The sequence below is a fragment of the Meles meles genome, chromosome X (assembly GCF_922984935.1).
Source record: "Meles meles chromosome X, mMelMel3.1 paternal haplotype, whole genome shotgun sequence".
Classification (NCBI taxonomy): domain Eukaryota; kingdom Metazoa; phylum Chordata; class Mammalia; order Carnivora; family Mustelidae; genus Meles; species Meles meles.
Genome location: NC_060087.1, coordinates 74767577 through 74788515, shown reverse-complemented (window position 1 = coordinate 74788515; position 20939 = coordinate 74767577). Strand labels below are relative to the sequence as shown.

At 37.5% G+C, this 20939-nt stretch overlaps 1 protein-coding gene across 1 annotated transcript; it reads right to left on the bottom strand.

Annotated features, from left to right (window-relative positions):
* Positions 1-11311: 11311 nt before the first annotated feature.
* Positions 11312-12019, bottom strand: TGIF2LX (TGFB induced factor homeobox 2 like X-linked). Its single transcript, XM_045996533.1, has one exon. The coding sequence runs from the start codon at positions 12017-12019 to the stop codon at positions 11312-11314; it is 708 nt and encodes a 235-aa protein (XP_045852489.1).
* Between the last annotated feature and the right edge of the window lie 8920 nt (positions 12020-20939).

Sequence of the window (20939 nt, the reverse complement as noted above, 5' to 3'; positions counted from 1 at the left end):
AAAATTTTATGCATTTAGCAGTCTACATTAAGTTAATGGTCCCTTAAGTTTGAACCCTCTTTAAAAGCACTAAATTTTTACTCTCCCCACTTTTTTATATGATATCATATTTTACACCTTTTTATTGTCTTTCTCTTGACTGATTTTATAGATATAATTTATCTCACTGCTTTTGTTTTAACCTTCATACTAGTTTATAAGTGATTACTCTACTACTGTTACTATGTTTGTAATTTTCTGTTAATCTAGTTTTTTCTTTCATACTTTTCTTTCTCCTGATTATGTCTTTTTCTTTCCACTAAAAGAATTCCCTTTAACATTTATCATAAGGCTGGATTAATGGTGATTAACTCCTTTAACTTTTGTCTGAGAAATTCTTTTCTCTCCTATTCTGAATGATAATCTTTCCAGGTCCAATATTCTTGGTTGCAGTTTTTTATTTATTTGTTTGTTTGTTTTTGTTTTTGTTTTACCCTTCAGTACTTTGAATATGTCTTCTTCTATCTTCTGGCATGCAATATTTCCACTGAAAAATGAGCTAATAGCATTATGAGGTTTCCCTTTGTGTAACCGTTTCCTTTTTTTTTTCCCTTGCTGCCTATAAAATTCTTTTTTCATCACTACTTTTTGCCATTTTAATTATTGTGTGTTTTCATGTGGAATTTTTCATTTGATTTTGTTGGAGGCTCTCTGTCCCTCCTCAATCTGGATATGTTTCCTTTCTCAGACTGGGTACATTTTAAGCTATTATTCTTCAAATAAATTTCCTGCCTCCTTTTCTCTGTTTTCTCCTTCTGGGATCCCTATGATGCAACTCTATTCTGGTTGATGGTGTCACTGAGTTCCCTTAACATATTATCATTTTTTATCACTTTTTCTGCTGTTTAGCTTAGTTGCTTTCCATTACTCTGTCTTCCAGACCAGTAAACCATTCTTCTCCCTCTGCCAATCTGCTCCTGATTCCCTCTCATTTATTTATAATTTGTTATTGTGTTCATCTCTGTTTTTTTTAATATTGTCTATCACTTTGTTGAGATTATCACTGAGATTATGACTACTATAAGTGATAAATTTGAATTCTTTATCAGATATATTGCTTATCTCCATTTCATGGAACTGTTTTTGTATGTATTGTTTTATCCTGTTCGTTCATTTGGGACATATTCCTCTGTTTCATTTTGATGAATTTCTGTGTTTGTTTCTATGTATTAGGGAAGTCAGCAACATCTCCTGATCTTGAAAATATTGCCTTTTTTTTTTTTATTAAAGTACATTCCACACTCAGAATGGGGCCCAATGTTGGACCTGAACCCATGACCTTGAGATCAGGACGTGAGCTGAGATCAAGGTCCAGATGTTCAACTGACTGAGACACGGAAGTGCCCCTTGAAAAAAGTGTCTTTATGGAGAAGAGGTTCTGTTGTGCTCTGTATTGTAATGTCCCCTATTCAAAAGGACCAGGCATTTCAGAGGTGTCTTCTTTGTGGTGTCATTCAACTTACTGTTGTTGCTGAGACATGTTTGCCTTCAGTCCACTTAGGTGCAATGTCCCACACTGTACATTATAGCCAGTGTTTGATTATTGGTTTGTTAAGGGGCCAGTGGGGCAACCGTGAATTGTAGTTTGGTTGCATTAGCAGTCAGATCATCTGCTTGCTTTCAGCCCTTCTGCTGGGGCTGCAGTCGCACCAAACTACACAATGTTCTTCCTACATTGTTTCCTGGGAAGCTTTTGTTGGTGCCTAGGGCCAGTTTTCAGATTAGATGCCTGCCCCCAGTCTGTCTGCTAGAGCTTCAGATGCACTGATTAGGAGGGCACTCTCTCTGCTCTGCCAGTTATAAGCCTTAGCTTCTGGGACTATGAGTGCACTGGTGTGTGCAGTTATCTTACCCTCTCCTAGTGAGGAGTCATTTTGGAGTAGTGGTGGTCCCTGCTGGGGATTCTTGCAAGATATGTTGTGGCAGGAGTCACTTTGGAGAGTAGCAGCTAAATTGGACACGTTAGATGGGGTGGATCTGTAGGAAAATCTCAGGCAGAATAAGTGGTATTAGCAAGGTAAGTGGATATCGTTCATGCTAGTTCCTGATAAAATCTGACTATCTAGGCTGGAGAAAGGGGAATAAAATGATGCCTGCCAACTCTCTGGAGTTGGTCTTGGAGGAGTTTCCTAAAGGTCCTGTCCCTTCAGTGCACATTCTGAGATTAGTAAATAAATATTCATGTATACTCCAGGCACTTTTCAAACTCTTGCTTATATACCATATAGAGTTGTGCTGGGTTGTTTATTATGCTATCTCATTAAAGGTGGGGACTCAGTTTCCTATTCCTTCTGGTCATTCAGGCCTAAGCCTGTTGATTCTTTTTCGCTAAAACTTTATTTAAATTCCAGTTATGTAACATACACTTTAATATTAGTTTAAGGTGTAGAATTTAGTGACTTATCACTAATATACAATATCCAGTGCTCATCACAAGTGCCCTCCTTAATACCTTTCACCCATTTAACCCATCCCACCATCCCATCCCCTCCAGTAACTATCAGTTTGTTCTCTATAGTTACAAGTCTGTTTGTTGGTTTGCCTCCTTTTTTCCCCCACTATGTTCATTTGTTTTGTTTCTGAAATTCCACCTATGAGTGAAATCATATGGTATTTATCTTTCTTCTTCTTTTTTAAAAATTTGTACTTATTTATTTGTCAGAGAGAAAGCACACATGGGGGAGTAGCAGGCAGAGGGAGAAACAGGCAGAGGAAGAAGTAGGCTCCCTGCTGAGCAACAAGCCCAAAGTGGGACTCATTCCCAGGACCCTGGGATCATGACCTGAGCCAAAGGCAGATGTTTAACTGACTGAGTTACCCAGGTATCCCAATATTTGTCTTTCTCTGACTGAATTATTTCACATAGCATAATACTTTCTAGCTTCATCCAGTCATTGCAAATCCAAGATTTCATTATTTTTCATGGCTGTATATTCCATTATAGGTATAGATAGATAGATATAGATACAGATATATATATCTATCTAGATAGATAGCAGCATTTTATATATATATATATATATATAAGCATTATCAACAATAGCCAAATTATGGAAACAGACCGAATGTTCATTGACTGGTAAATGGATAGAGAAGATGGACGATATCTATATCTATCTATATCCTCTCTATCTATCTATCTATATCTATCTGGATAGATATACATATACATATCTATACATGTATATGTATACTTATATGTATATACATATACAGATATATATATATACTTATATGTATATACATATACAGATATATGTATATATCTATACATATACATCTATATGTATACTATACATCTATACATACATGTACATATATGTATATGTATATGTATATCTATCCAGATAGATATAGATAGATAGGTAGAGAGGATATAGATAGATATAGATATCATCCATCTTCTCTATCCATTTACCAGTCAATGAACATTCAGTCTGTTTCCATAATTTGGCTATTGTTGATAATGCTGCTATAAACACTGAAGTGCATACACCACTTTGAGACAGTATTTTAGTATAATTTGGGTAACTACCTAGTAGTGTAATTGCTAGATTATAGCAAATTTTATCTTCATATTTGTGTGGCATAATGCATAACCCAGTGGCAGTAAAGAATTATTTGGTTATTGTTTTTTTCTTCATTCTCCAGAAAACAGTTAACAGCAGAACAATACAATTTTTAAATTGTAAACCTTTAAAATGGGAGAAAAAGTGAATTCTGAATATATTTATTCACTGTCTAATATATTTTAAAAGTTTTTCTTTATCTTGAGACTCGAAGCTTTAAAAAATGTCTACTCCAAGTTTCTGCATGGAGTGGTTATAAGGATTAAGGTACATTTATAAAATCTGACTCTAATGAAGGTGGTGGCATCCAACTCTAATTTAGAATTGTGCTTTTATTTGTACTGAAATTTCTAGATATGGAAAAGTCTTTATACATGAATATCATAAACTTCATAGGGATGTAATTTCTGTAGAGAGATAAGAAAATGGGCATCATATCAACACACATTATTGACAATGTACTCTGTCACAGCAGTAGCTCTTTGGCACAACAAATGGCAACAGAATTACCTTTGTACCACCCAACTGAAGGATATAATTTATCCCAGCAACAAAGTTGCAATAATAGTTCAATTTCCAATGACCTATTTCACTCAGAGAAAAGCCTGAGTAGTCCCCAAACCTCTCAGTCACAAAAGTTAGAAGACAAAGAAAACTCCAAGACTGTATAGATTTAGCCTAGACACGTTTCACCCAGATAACAAGCTTCCTTTCCTTGAGTAGAAGCCTCCAGTGCCTCTTTATAAAGAAAACGACCCAGATAAGGGACTATAAAAAAAAAGTGTGGGAGCTCCACTGCATGTTTTGGGGACCTCCTCTGTAATGATATAACTAATATTTTTGACCATCTTCCTTCTAAATCCCCCTGAATCCATGTATAGTTTAGAAATTTCAACTTACTTTAGTCTTTCAAAAATAACAGTTTGGGAATATGGGCCTGTATCTTTCATGGCAAAATGCAAAATATTAATATCCAGATTAATAAGCTGTGGTTATCATTTCTCAAGATGTTTGAGGAAGGTAAAGCACCTTGTATTGATAATTTCCAGTAGATAGAAATATAAAAGCTCAGGCCAAGAAGTAGAACATGATCTATTTCACATCAGGGCAGGATCTGTAACTGGACCTAGAATCTAATTTCTAGCCTCATAGTCCGCCTGTTTAGCTCCCTAAAATCAGAGAAGCTAAATTACAGCTTTCTATAGAAAGAACCTTCTGTTCCTAGTGAAATCTACCTGTACTTGAGGCAGTGAAAAGAGTTATCTCTACAGGACAAGAGAATTATTTCCAGGTGGAGCTGCCTGAAGTTTTTGTCATTTCCATCTTTACCTTTACCAATCCAAACATTTAATAAACATAAGTGCTTTAAAAATTGTTTATTTTCCTTTATTTTTTTTTATTTTTAAAATTTCTCTAGTTGTGTTTCTTTAGTGGAATTTTTGGTCAGTTTTTCTGCCGTAATATTATTTTTACTTTTTTTCTTCCAATGGTAAGAATTTAAATGGATGAAAAAATTTTTCTCTGTTCCCATCCAAGATGGTAATTATTGAATACCTTCTGTGCAATAAAGGTTAGGGTGAACTTCAAAGAGAACAAGAGATATAGAGACATGATAACAAAGGGTTCCCCCATTCCTGACACTGAACTGAAGGGAGAGGATTAGTACTGAGGGACCCAGAGCAGATTCATCTGTCCTTGGCCACAGGAAAAAAGCCATCATTTTGAAAAGCAACTAGTTTATAAAAGAACCAGTCCTAGAACTTTACCAAATAGTGGAGGAGCTGCTGGAGCTCTCTCTGGGCCAAAGGGAATGGAAAGCCACATGACTTATACTTCCCCCCAAACTTGAAAGTGGAGACCAGAACAAGGTCCAGTGTCATAGCTGCCTTGCCACTTCAGCAAGCCTCAGGTCCCCTAACCCACACCAGCCCCAGTCATGCTGCAGAACAGGAAGAAAAACAAAACAAAACAAAATAAAACAAAAAACCTTGTCTACAAGAGCAACTAACATATAAAAGATCTAGTTCTAGAACTCCACAAAATGGCAAGGGAACTACAGGAAAGCTCTTTGGGAATAAGGGAGTGAAGGACATGATCTATGCTCCCCTTCCAACTTAAAAGCATGCACGGTACATAGTCTCAGTGCCCTAACTGCCCTGCCATCTCAGTAAGCCCTGGTCCCCTAGCCCACACTAGCCCCAGTGATCCCACCAAGGTGGCTACAGGATGATGCACACCAAGACACATCTAGTTAACATTCAGTATAGTTCCTGCCTTTGTACCTGACACAGTTATGAGGTACCCCCAAACATTCCATGCCTATACCCCTTTGGCTTCAGGTGGCTTGTTAGAGCATTCTAGCACCAAATGCTCTTGTAACTTCCAGGCTGATGTTTGCTTCATATCCAGCTCCCACCAGGGTTCACCCTATGAAGAATACCCCAGAACCACAGAGCCATAGATCTAGTCACCCAGAAAGGGCACCCACTATCCTGAGACCCCTACAAAACCCTTGTTTGCACCCACTTCAGCTTTAGCTGTCCTTCCAGGACACATTTGCACAGAGAACACAAAGTCCACACTGGCCCATGCCCACTTAAGATTTAGCTGTCTTGCCAGGATGCCTCCTGCACAGTGTGCTTCAGGACCCCCTGGTCTGTAACCCACCTTGGGTCCAGTCACTCCTTTTAAGTTACCTTCTGTGTGGAGAGCCTTAGAACACCCCAGTTAATATACACTTCAGTTTTAGCTATCCTGCCCAGATTCCTTCTGTGTGTTGAACCCCTGGACACTCAGTTTGCCCCTATTTCAGTTTCAGTTATCCTTCTAGGAAGAGTCCAGGAACCTCCTGGCTCACAGACTACCTCACAGACTACCAGCTGCACCATGAGGGATCCCCCTCCATAGACTGTCTTGAGGTACCCCAGCTTGTACCCACCTCAGCTTCAGCTGTTCTGCCAGGGTTCTTTCAACATATAGAAACCCAAGACACCCTACCCTGTGTTCACTTTAGCTTTAGTTGCCATATCAAGGTGTTCACTTTGTGAAAAGCCACAGGATCCCCCAGCTTGTACCCATGTTAGCTTCAGGTATCTTGCCAGGTTTCTCTGTGTGTGGAGAGACCCAGAACCTCCCAATCAACACACCACTTTAGTTCCAAGTACTCTGCTAGGGCATCTCTATCAGGGAGCACCCCAAGATCCCCCATCTTGCATTTAGTTCAGATTTAGCTGCCCTGCCAGTGTACCTTTAGAATGAAGAACCACCGGATATTTTAGCCTACATTCACTTATTTCTAACTGTCCTGCCAAGGTGCCTTCTGCATGGAAAACACAGACCTCTAAACCCACTCCCTGCCTCAGCTCCAGCTGCTCTTCCAGGGTGCCTTCTACATTATAGTGTATGGATAACCCAGTTTACACCCATTTCAGCTTTAACCTGTCAGGTGATTTAATGTGTGAAGAGCCCAGGGACTATATCAACCTTGGTCATTTAAGTTTTAGCTCTCCTTCCAGGGTACCCACTGTTTGGAAAGCCACAGGACACCCCAGCTCATGCCAGACACAAGTCCAGCCAGCAAAAGTCACCAAGCACACAGAGTCTACCTAGTGGATGACCACACACAAAACCATTCATTCAAGTTTAGGAGAAGTAGCTAGCTGTTCCACCTAACCCACAGAAACAAACACAGAAAGTCAAACAAAATGAAGAGGCAAAGGAATATGCACCAAAAAAAAAGGGACAAAACATCTAAAAAACCTAAATGAAATAGAGATAAGCAATATGCCTGGTAAAGAATTTGAAGTAATGATTGTAATTATGCTCATCAGACTGGAGAAAAGACAGGAACTCAGTGAGATATTCAGTAAAGAGATTTGGAATATATTGGTAGTATTTCTATACACTAATAATTAAGTAGCAGAAAATGAAATTAAGAAAACAATTTTCTTTATAATTGCACCAAAAGGAATAAAATACCGAAGAAGAAACTTCATCAAGAAGGTGAAAGACTTGTGTTCTTAAAACTACAAAACACTGATGAAAGGAACTGAAGGTAGTACAAACAAATGGAAAGATATTTATTTTTTGAATTATGGATTCAAAATTATGATTGGAAGAATATTGTCAAAATGTCCATACTACTACCCAAAACAATCCACAGAATCAAAGCAATCCCTGTTAAATACCAACGGTAGTGTTCACAGAACTAGCTCAAGTAATACTGAAATTTGTATGGGGACACAAAAGACCTTGAATCACCATAGCAATCTTGGGAAAGAACAAAGCTGGAGATTGAAACATTTCCAGGTTTCAAGATATACCACAAAGCTGTAGTAATTAAAACTGCATGGTACTGGCACAAAAATAGACATGTAGATTAACAGAATAGAGAGTCAAGAAATAAACGTGACCAAAAAAAAAAGAAAAAGAAAAGAAAAAAGAAAAAAAGAAAAGAAAAATGAACCTGACCATATATGCTTAATTAATCTGTAACAAAGGACATAAGACCATACAATATGGTAAAGATAGTCTCTTCAACAAATGGTGCTGGGAAAACTGGATTACTACATGCAAAATAATGGAACTGGATGATTTCGTAGCACCATACACAAATATAATCTCCAAATGGATTAAAGAACTAAATGTGAGACCTTAAACCATGAAAATCTAAGAAAAGGACACAGGTAGTGATTTATTTGACATTAGCCATAGTAACATTTTTTTAGATGTGTCTCCTAGGGCAAGGTAAACAAAAGCAAAAATAAAGTATAGAGACTGCATCAAAATAAAAACCTTTTGGACCATGAATGAAACCATCAACAAATCAAAAAGGCAATCTATGGAATGAGAGAAGATATTTGTGAATGATATATCCAATAAGGAGTTAATATCCAAAATATATAAAGAACATACAAACTCAACAGCAAAAACAACCAACCTGATTTTAAAAATGGGCAGAGGACTTGAATAGACATTTTTTTCTAAAGAATACATATAGATGGCTAACAGAAACATGAAAAGATGCTCAACATCACTAATTATAATGGAAATGCTGATGAAAACTACATGGAGACATCACATTACATCTGCCAGAATGGAAAAAAAAAAGAAAAATAAATAAAAAAGAGAAATAACAAGTGTTAGTGAGGATGTGGAGAAAAAGTAATCCTCATGCAATATTGGTGGGGTATAATCAGTGTGGAAAACAGTATGGAATTTCCTCAAAAAATTACAAATAGAAATACCATATGATCCAGTAATTTTATTACCAGGTATATACCCAACAAACATGAAAACACTACATTGTTGGTGGGAATGCAAGCTGGTGCAGCCACTCTGGAAAACAGCATGGAGGTTCCTCAAGAAGTTGAAAATAGAGCTACCCTATGACCCAGCAATTGCACTACTGAATATTTACCCTAAAGATAAAAATTTAGTGATCAGAAGGGGCATGTGCACCCGAATCTTTATAGCAGCAATGTCCACAATAGCCAAACTATGGAAAGAGCCTAGATGCCCATCAACAGATGAATGGATTAAGCAGATGTGGTATATATATAAAATGGAAAACTATGCAGCAATCAAAAAAACTGAAATCTTGCCATTTGCAATGACATGGATGGAACTAGAGGGTATTATGCTAAGTTAAATAAGTCAATCAGAGAAAGACAATTATGATAATATTTCTATGATATGAGGAATTTGAGAAGCAGGGTGGGGCTCGTGGGGGGAAGGGAAGGGAAAATGAAAAACAATGGGGAGGGTTACAAACCATAAGAGACTCTTAATCTCAGGAAAAAAACGGAGAGTTGCTAGAGGGGAGAGGAGAGGATTAGAGTGGCTGGGTTATGGACATTGGGGAGGATATGTGCTATGGTGAGTGCTATTAATTGTGTAAGACTGATAATTCACAGACCTGTACCCTTGAAACAAATAATATATTATATGTTAATAAAAAAGATACATGCACACCTATGTTTATTTCAGCATTATTTACACTAGAAGATATGACAGCAACATAAGTGTCCTTCAATAAACAAATGGATATCATGAAAAGAATAAGATCTTGTCACCTGCAACATTGATGGACGTAGATGGTATTATGTTAAGTAAAGTAAGACTGAGAAAGATAAGCACCACCTGATTTCACTCATATGTGGACTATAAAAGACAAAACAAATGAATAAACAAACAAAAAGTGGAATCAGGCTTATAAAAACAGAAAACAAGCTGATGATTATCAGAGGTAAGGGGTAATGGACAAAAGGAATAAGGAGAAGTGGGTGTACAGACTTCCAGCTATGAAATAAGTAATTCATGGAATAAAAGGCACCATTTAGGGAATGTAAATAATGATGTTGTAATAGTATTGCATGGTAACAGTTGGTAATTGCACTTGTGGTGAACATAACATATAGAGAAATCAAATCACTATATTACACACCTGAAACTAATGTAACATTTGTGTGTCAACTGTACTCAAATTTAAAAAAAAAATTTGAAAAATAAATTTGTATTTTATCCCAAGGACAATAAGCAGCAATTGAAATGTTAAATACATATGTAGATATTTAACATTTAACATATTTAAATGTTAACATATATATATATATATGTGTGTGTGTGTGTGTGTGTGTGTGTATATATAAAACAACTATTTTCTATTATGTTTGGGTCCCCCCCCCAAAGTCATATGTTGAAATCATCCCAAAGATGATAATAGTAGAGTTAAAGCTTTGGAAGGGGTTTAGGTCATAAAGGTGGAGCCCTCATGAATGGGGTGAATGTCTTTATAAAAGATGTTCTAGGGAGGTCTAGTCTTTTTCATCATACAAGTATATAAAGTGCTGACTGTGAACCAAGAAGGGAGCCCTCATAATAATGTGATCAAGTTGGTGTCTTGATGTTGGACTTTCAGGCTCCAGATCTTTGAAAAATAAATTTGTTGTTTAAACCCTTCAAAAAACAAAACAAAACAAAAAAGTATTCTCTAAAACTAACTATAAAGCAACTAACAGCAGATAATTACCATGTAGAATTTTCCTATCTCTACTGCATACTCTTCACCAGTATACCAAATAAGGGTGTAACCTTATATGTAACAAACTTATGAATTCACTGCATTTTGACTCTGTTTAATCCCTGCAGAAATTACCTACTCCTTAGATTGCCAATAAACCACAGAAAAGAAAACATAAAGTTGGTATTTTCACAAAAAACTCCAACACTAAAATGATGTCAGTGCCATTATAGTCATCTTTTATAGAGCTTTCTTTTCCATTATTCATTCTAATCAACAAGGAAAGTTAGAAAGGGAGAGAAAGATTAGTGATTTGGTATCTGCAGCCATCCTAGGACCAAAAAGTCTGGCTGGAAAAGCCAAAGCAAGTTTCCAAAGATGTGTTAGCACTGTTTCTGGTCTCAGGTGTGTTGATCTGATTGTCTAAAGCCTTTAAACCTAGGAGGAAGCAGAAGTAGAGAAGATATCTCTACTTTAGTGTTAATCATGATGACAAGTCCATTTGGAAACACCGAAATATCTAGCAGAATTGAGTTCCAATAGCTAGTGATGGTCCTCCTAAAACTCCTAGAAAGAAAAAATCTCTATAAAAGGTGAAACTATGAATTAGTTGGGGGAACATAAATGGATTTACCACTGTAGACAAGGGACTGGCTACTTGAAATTTTAGGGAGACTGGATATCATGGATTGGCCTCTTGCTTCTTCTGCAGCTCCAGTTCTGCAGCCTTTTGCACTGCTGCATCTACCAACAGCTGGAAGCTGCTGAAGTCCTTGTAATCCTCTGTTAACACAGGTTTGGGAGATGTCGTAAGCAAGGGTTCACTAGTGGAAAATTTGACCCTTTTTTTTGGCTGAGCCTTTGGGGTGAGCTTCTGGCCTGGAGACAACTCTGAACCTAGCAGCTTCTCCCCTGATTTCTGGCCCATTGGAAGGAGGCTAAAGGGCAGGCTCTGCATTTTGTCTGGATCTCTGGGCCCTGACCTGGCCTGTATAGATGAATCTGTGTTCTGCTCATGGGTCACATCAGCAGCCTTGTTTTTTTGGTGGCACATGGTGATCTGGTTGGGGTCATTTCCATCCTGTTGAAGCATTTCTGGAAGAACACGTCTGCGGGCATTAATAAACCAGTTAGAGATCTGCAGGAAAGACAAATTAGTCTTCTTGGACAGCATTCGCTTCTCTGATTCTGAAGGGTAAGCCTTAAACCGGTGTTCATACAGCCAGTCTCGGAGGATCTTCACTGACTCACTTGGCAGGTACCCTTTCCGTTTCCTCTTACTCTCTAGTGAGGCAAGAACTTTATCTGCACCAGTGTCACTATTCAGTGTGACTGAGGTGTCTTGAGCCAGGCTTTGGTTCTCTGCTGGGCTTTCTTCAGTAGGTTCCATGTTCGTGAAGCCTGTCTTCACTATTTTGGGAGCCAGGGATGGCTGAGTTAGGACTAACGTTGATCTGGAAGAACCAGTGAGGAAGGCATGGGCCAGTATCTAAGGAGAAGTCTCACCTTTTGCTTTCCAAGCAGATAAAGAGTACTGGTAACTGCTTTGAGCCAGTGGGCTTTGTGATGTCACATCCTGCCCTGTGTGCTGCCCCTCCCCCCCATTTCCTGGTTTTCCCTTTTCTTGCCTTTTTCTCATAGATTTGAATTCATTTGTTTGTACCTTATCAATTTAAAGCTCTCCAGACTTTTCTCTGCTGCCATCACCAGTTTCTGCTAACTAATGAATTCTAGTTCTATTGGTTAAATCTGGTTTTGCATAAGCCTCATTTTCTTCTTTTATGACCTTATTGTGATATTGTTCTTCCATTGTTTTCCCTATAATTGCATTATTGGCTCATCTACATATATATGAAACAACTTTTGTATTAAATATTAACATCAAAAAAAAAGGAGAATTTAAGTTGTGTATCCTGACTCCTCCCTTCCATATTTAGAGCTGATTTAAGAGGGATTTTTAAGTATACAGTTATTTTTGACACCCTGCCTCTTCAAGTTTTCTTTATGGCCTTGAAATGTTCAGCTTTGACATGACTTCACTATGCTACTGGGATCTTTATGTCTGTACTTTGGGTTCTGACGTCCAGTTGTGATCATTCTCTTTGAGGCTTCAGTCAGAATTCAGAGGTCGTTTTGAAAACATGGAACAAGATACGTCTCAGGAAACAATGATCACAAACTTAAATTATTTAAATCTTTCTTGATAGTTTAAGTGTTAGGGTCCGTGATCAAAGGAATGAGACTGACACAAAGCGAAAATTAAGCAAAGTTTTATTTCGCGCCATGCATCAGAAACCAAACTGCATAAGAAACCAAACTGCATCAGAAACCAAACTGCGCTGCTGATACTCTGGGCAGTGCAGGAGGTGGTGCCGCTCGCTGTGGCGCCGCTGCTGCTGCTGCTAGCGGTGCAGGAGGTGGTGGTACAGGAGGCGGTGCCACTCGCTGTGGCGCTGCTGCTGCTGCTGCTCCTGCCGCGGTGGTGCACGGGGCGGTGCCGCTGGTGTTACAGCTCAAGGCGGCGCCGCTGCCGCTGCTGCTCTGGTGCACGAGGCGGTGCCGCTCGCTGTGGCGCCGCTGCCGCCGCTCGCTGTGGCGCCGCTGCTGCTGCTGCTCGCGGTGGTACACGGGGCGGCGCCGCTGGTGTTACAGCTCAAGGCGGCGCCACTGCCGCTGCTCTGGTGTACAAGGCGGTGCCGCTTGCTGTGGTGCCGCTTCCACTGCTGCTCTGGGCGGTGCACGGGGGTGGCGCCGCTGGTGTTACAGCTCAAGGCGGCGCCGCTGCCGCTGCTCTGGTGTACAAGGTGGTGCACGGCTCTTGCTAAAAAAAAAAAAAAACCCTCCCTTATCCAGCCTCACAGACCATCTTTTATAGTGGTGGCTGAGCCCCGCCCACACACAGGTGGCCAATCGGATTTCAACCTGCCACAGTTAATATATGCACACCCCTCTGACTGAATACGGCTATCTGGCCTGACCCGCCCCTATATCCGGGGTTTTTAAGTAACTTCTTTTGCTAACCAGGCCCTTACAGTAAGTGTATAGAAATTACCCTAAAATCAGATGAAAATAATTTATAAATTGTACATTTTTAATTTCAGATATCTGAAAACAAGAGTTGGTTCTTTCAAGGACGCTATGATCCACTTAGAAGACAATCATGGACTCTTGACTACTTAAGGATACTGTATGGTATTACCGATTGCTAATTTCAGATGGTTTTCTGGAGGAAACTCCAGGTCATCATCTTAAGCATCATATATTATCTACAGTTTTTATTGGAAGGACAATATCTCATCATCTTAAGCATCATATATTATCTACAGTTTCTATTGGTAGGACAATATCATTTTACCTTAAGAATTCTATGTATATAAAAAAAAAATTGGAAGGGGGAGGTGAACCATAAAAGACTATGGACTCTGAAAAACAACCTGAGGGTTTTGAAGGGTCAGGGGTGGGAGGTTGGGGGAACAGGTGGTAGGTAATTGGGAGGGCACGTTTTGCATGGAGCACTGGATGTTGTGCAAAAACAATGAATACTGTTATGCTGAAAAAATAAATAAATTAAAAAAAAAGCCAAAAAGAAAAAGAATTCTTAATTGGTGTTACGGGCTGGATGTCAACATATTATCTACTGATCCTTTGGCTGTTGATAACCTCACCAGTGCTGACTCTCATAGCTTAAAACTTAGTGTAAGGGGGATCGATTGAAACACACAATCAAATCTAATGGTCATTTTAGCAAAGCTCTAAACAACCATGGAGTGCATATGTTGGCTAAAATCAGAGGTCTCCTTTGAAATACTCTGTGAGTGCTACTCTTTCCATCAGTCTTTTGAGTGACTAGAACAGAAAAGATAATGTTTTCTATTCATAGTGAAAACTCATTTCTTATAATTATTTCCCGCCATTACATGCATGGTCCATGCTCACTGAAACTACTCTTGCCTGTCAGTAATGTTTCAAGTAACTTATCCTCTATCACTTGTTGCTTCTATATTCTCATTGTATTTCTGGGATTCAGATCTCTGCTGAAGGATTGACAGAATTGTGCATATTTAAATCAGTGATTTATTCTAAGTGACATGATCTAGGTTCCTAATTTTTAATGACTCCTTTTGAAAAGGAATCCTCTTTGAAAAGGAATATCATGGCATTTCAAAATTATCACCAAGTAATTGGGAGATTTTTTTCCTTTTAATACCAGCTATAGTGACATAGAAAAATCTGGCAAGTGTGTGAAAATTTAATAAGAGACCAATTAGTATTGATCCCCCCAAAAACATGATTTGTTTCATAGCAATAGAAACACTGTATAAAACCTGTATTAACTTTAAGTTTTGATGATGAAAAATATGAATCAAAAAGATATTTAATACAGTGATTTAGTCCTTCCATCTAGTTCTTTAAAACTTCTAAAAAGATCAAATTATCTAAATTGTTTCTATCAGATTTTTTCTTCATTGATTCTTTTAACATAAAATACAATGGGATCTTATTGAGAATAGTGTTGTATATTTATAAGGATTGAGTTATTTACATATGATTCTGAAAAGTGTCTTCTCGTGATTGTGTAATGAGTGAAAATGGTATTATACTGTAATATGCTCCTTAATTTTCAAATTATGTAAAGTGTGACAAGACTAAAGTCTTTTATACCTTGCTGCTTATCATTTCTAGTAATCCACTCATAACTGAATATCAGTTTGAGTATTCTACTTTCCAAAATACGTTAGTTTATCTGTAGAGTTAAAAAAGGAAATACTTAAATTTTGACTTCCAATAAATGAAATAATGCAAAAAAATTGACACTAACAATAATAAAGTAAAAAACTGGAACTAAAACAAAAAATAATCCCTCAAACAAGACACAGTGACTTAAAAGAAAAAAAATTGATGCTCTGGTAATGGGATTTGTCGAGTCTGAAAATAGAGAACATTAAATGCATAGAGTTTATCATCCTGTAAAGTATCTGGATAATTTCTTCCAGATATTTTACACTTTGGAATGAATTGAAAGAACATTCAGGAACCCATCAGAAAACTTCCCAAATTGAAGGAATATTGACAAGTTAGGAAGAGAAAATGTAGTAAGTTTTGGTAAATTCAACTAATGCTTTTTTTTTCACTTTTTAAAAATTTCTTTACAACGTAACACTATTCAGTTTTTGCACCACACCCAGTGCTCCATGCAATACGTGCCCTCCCTATTACCCACCACCTGGTTCCCCAACCTCCCACCCCTGCCCCTTCAAAACCCTCAGGTTGTTTTTCAGAGTCCATAGTCTCTCATGGTTCATCTCCCCTTCCAATTTCCCTCAACTCTCTTCTACTCTCCATCTCCCCATGTCCTCCATGTTATTTGTTATGCTCCACAAATAAGTGAAACCATATGATACTTGACTCTCTCTGATTGACTTATTTCACTCAGCATAATCTCTTCCAGTCCCGTCCATGTTGCTACAAAAGTTGGGTATTCATCCTTTCTGATGGAGGCATAATACTCCACAGTGTATATGGACCACATCTTCCTTATCCATTCATCCGTTGAAGGGCATCCGTTGAAGGGCATCCGTTTCCACAGTTTGGCAACCGTGGCCATTGCTGTTATAAACATTGGGTACAGATGGCCCTTCTTTCACTACATCTGTATCTTTGGGGTAAATACCCAGTAGTGCAATTGCAGGGTCATAGGAAAGCTCTATTTTTAATTTCTTGAGGAATCTCCACACTGTTCTCCAAAGTGGCTGCACCAACTTGCATTCCCACCAACAGTGTAAGAGGGTGCCCCTTTCACCACATCCTCTCCAACACACGTTGTTTCCTGCCTTGCTAATTTTGGCCATTCTAACTGGTGTAAGGTGATACCTCAATGTGGTTTTAATTTGAATCTCCCTGATGGCTAGTGATGATGAGCATTTTTTCATGTGTCTGATAGCCATTTGTATGTCTTCATTGGAGAAGTGTCTGTTCATATCTTCTGAACATTTTTTGATAACAACTAATGCTTTTTTAACCTAATTCAGATTCATAAGGAGATAAAATCACCAATACCCCAATTCATACTTAATAGCAAAAAATAATTCTTTTTATTTCATGAACAAAGATGTTTGTTCATATTCACTACTATAAAATTGTTTAGACATTGGATCCAATGGAATCAATAAAAAAATAAAAATGTCTATAAGAAAAGGAAGGAAAATATTATGATGTCTTGATGACATGATTAGCCATTTTGGAAATATTTAAAATCAATTGAGAAACTGTTAGAAATAGTAAGAGTTAGGTAATGTAGCCAGTTACAAACAAATACATGATAAACTTTTTTTTTTTTTAATATTTTATTTATTTATTTGACAGAGAGAGAGGTCACAAGCAGGCAGAGCGGCAGGCAGAGAGAGAGGGAGAAACAGGCTCGCCACTGAGCAGAGAGCCCGATGCAGGGCTCGATCCCAGGACCCTGAGATCATGACCTGAGCCGAAGGCAGAGGCTTAAACCACTGAGCCACCCAGGCGCCCCAAATACATGATAAACTTTAACATACACCAATAATTATTTAGAAAATATATTGGGGAAATCATCTAGTTCATAATCATAACAAAAATAAAAATATAACATGTCTAGGCATAAAATTAGAAGATATTATGCAAGGACAATACTGAAACAAATTTTAAATTCTATTTAAGAACATAATATTGGATTTAATAAATGGCAAAAAAACTTGTTTCTTGGATAAGAAATCTCAATATTGTAATGATGTCAATTTTCTTTAAATATTTATTTGTGTCTTCTTTTTATCAAAATATAAGTATTGTCAACCTCCTTTAACCTCTCACCCTACAATACCTGTTGAAAAATATTTCTAAAAATAATATGAAGGGATAGATACATGATACACTGTGGCATATTGGGGAGAAAAAATGAACTAATGAGGAAACATTTCTTCTACTACATAGTATACTATGTTTTAAAGTAGAAAGTAATTAACACATCTTAATAAACAGGTAGGCATAAACAGATCAATGAAACAGAATATGGAAACAGTCTCAAAGACTTAATGGCACTGTGTATATGACTGATATGATTTTTCATAGTATTGAAGAAAGATGGCTATTCATACTGAGATAATGAATGTTGCCAAAAATACATCACAAACTATGGATGCTTTCTGGCAGATACTTTAGTTTTAAATAAATTGAAGAAACACATAGGGAGCCATCCTTACATTCATTATATCGGTAGAATCATATGAGGAGAAAGTGTGGAGAATCCTGGCAAATTAATTTAATACACTTTAATAAGGAGGAATGAAGATGACACTGACCAGATCATGAAAGATAGGACAAGTTGGGACAAGTGACTGGCCTGAGAAAAAGGAATAGTTTTGCCTTACTCTTCAGTATGAAGTTGGGTATTGGAGATTTTATCTCTTATACACACACACACACACACACACACAGACACACACACACACACACACACATTCATGCGCAATTGAGAAAAAGGTATCACAAGTGTAAAGATTATTGAATGGGATTATATAATAATATTAGTTAGAAACTTCTGTATGAGGGGCACCTGGGTGGCTCAGTGGGTTGGGGCCTCTGCCTTCGGCTCAGGTCATGATCACAGGATTCTGGGATCGAGCCCCGCATCAGGCTCTCGCTTGGCAGGGAGCCTGCTTCGCCCCCCTCTCTCTGCCTGCCTCTCTGCCTACTTATGATCTGTCTGTCAAATAAATAAATAAAATCTTTAAAGAAAAAAAGAAACTTCTGTATGAAAAATCCCAAACTGCAGACAAAAACTTTCATAAGCATACATTTTTTAAATGACAAATAAGAAAACAAATATAGGGGCACCTGCATGGCCCAGTGGGTTAAAGCCTCTGCCTTTAGCTCAGGTCATGATCCCAGGGTCCTGAGATTGAGCCCCACATCAGGCTTTCTGCTCGGTGGGGAGCCTGCTTCCCCCTCTCTCTCTGCCTGCCTCTCTGCCTACTTGGGATCTCTGTCTGTCAAATAAATAAAATCTTAAAAAAAACCAACAAAAACAACAAAAAACAAATATGTTGGCAGTTTAGATATATACATGGAAGTTTTTAGTATATTCATTACTTTAATGTCCCCTACAAATCAATAAAAATTGGGTCATTCTAATAAAAAAATTGAACAATTTTAAATATCGGTGATTTAACAAAGAGTAAATACAAATTACTAGTAAATAAATTAATTTTTTGTTAGCTTTCATAGGAAGCAGCAGTATGCATATAAAACAACATTTGGTATGGTCCACTCCCAACAAATAACCAAAGACCAAGTAGATTCTAAAGAGCACATTGTTGAGAGTCTACATGTTATAATAATTATATTGATATACTTCTGGAAGGAGTATAAAAGGGTAGAGAAATTTTAGAGCTGTTTTTATAGGATCAATCAAAGAAAAATAAAGTGTACTGTTTAACCCAAGAATGTTACTTCAATAAACTGATCATAATGAAATTATTTGATAATATTAAGAGATTAAATATACAGAACAGTTTTTACAGATTAGATACTCTTGTGAAAAATTAAGAACAGATTTATGGGATTAGTTAAATAAAAAGATATTTCTTTACAATTGACAAGAATCTAGCAATTAAGTTTGATGGCACAGACCTACATTAATGTGGATGAGTTTGAAATGTTAAAAGAACAATTAAAAGTGGCCCATAAGTATTTAGTCTTTTTTTTTAAAAGAAGAGAAACAAATGAAAGGATATATGTCCATACAAACATTCAGTGTGCTTATGTCTGTGTATGTGTGTTCTTGTAGATATAGAAAAAAAATTAAAAAATTAAATCCTCATTATCTTGGGAGATAAGAAGATTGCACACATTATATAAAATCAAGCTTTTTGAGATATACCCAAATATATGATAAGGGATCAAGAAAGACTTCACACACTTAAATGTTATATCCCCAAATAGGTATGAGAGTGAAGCATTACAGGGCCTAAGATCATGAACTCCTTAGTCTCCCAGCACTTTACTTAGCATCAGGAAGAGAGGTCTGCACAGTGGGACTAAGAACTCTTAGGCCCACTTTAATAATCATTTTTTATGTTGTATTTACATAATATTTTCCTTTTAACTGCAAAAGTGTTCAATTTTTATGAAACCTAATGTGTTGATTTTGTTTTTTATTTACCTCATGTTTTATGTGTGTCACTTAAGAAACTTTTGCCTATGGGCACCCAAGTGGCCCAGTCAGTTAAATGTCCAGCTTTTGATTTCAGCTCGGGTCATGATCTCAGTGTTGTGAGATTGAACCCAGAGTTGGACTCTGCACTGGGCATGGAGCCTCTAAGTGTCTCTCTCTCCCTCTTTGTCTCCCCTTCCCCATCTCCTTTTTTCTCTCTTTCTCTCTCTCTCCCTTTCAAAATAGAAGAAATAAACTTTAGCCTAGGTTTAAATTTTTAGATATAGAATTTGGGTACATTTGCCATCTAGAGTTATTTTTTGGTGCATGGTACATAGTAATGTTGAATTTTTTGTTTATTATGGTGATTTGTAATCAGTGACCTCCAATGTTACTATTGCAATTATTTCAGGGTGCCACCAACTGTGCCCATATAATGGTCAACTTAATTGATAAATGTATGTATTCCGACTACTCCACTGACTGGCTGTTCCCCAATCTCCCTCTACTTGGGCTTTCCTGATCTCTCAGATATAATGGTATTGAAATCTGGACAATTAATAACCCTATAATGTCTTCTAAATATTTAAGTGAACATTTCATTTAAATGATTAAGTTTGATGAAGAAACCATGTGAAAAGCTGAGATGGGTTGCAATGCTAGACCTCCTATGCCAGTTAGCAAAACTGTGAGTGCACAGAAGAATTTTTTTTAAATTTTTAAAATATTTTTATAAGCATATAATGTATTATTAGCCCCAGGGTCTGTGAATTGCCAGGTTTACACACTTCACAGCACTCACCATAGCCCATACCCTCCCCAATGTTCATAATCCCACCACCCTCTCCCTCCCCCCAGCAACTGTCAGTTTGTTTTGTGAGATTGAGTCTCTTATGGCTTGTTTCCCTCCCTTCCTACCCCCAACCTCCCCACACATTGCATCTCCACTTTCTCATATCAGGGAGATCATATGATAGTTGTCTTACTCCGATTGACTTACTTCATTAAGCATAATATCCTCTAGTTCCAACCACATAGTTGCAAATGGCAAGATTTCATTTCTTTTGATGGCTGCATAGTATTCCAGTGTGTGTGTGTGTGTGTGTGTGTGTGTGTGTATACCACATCT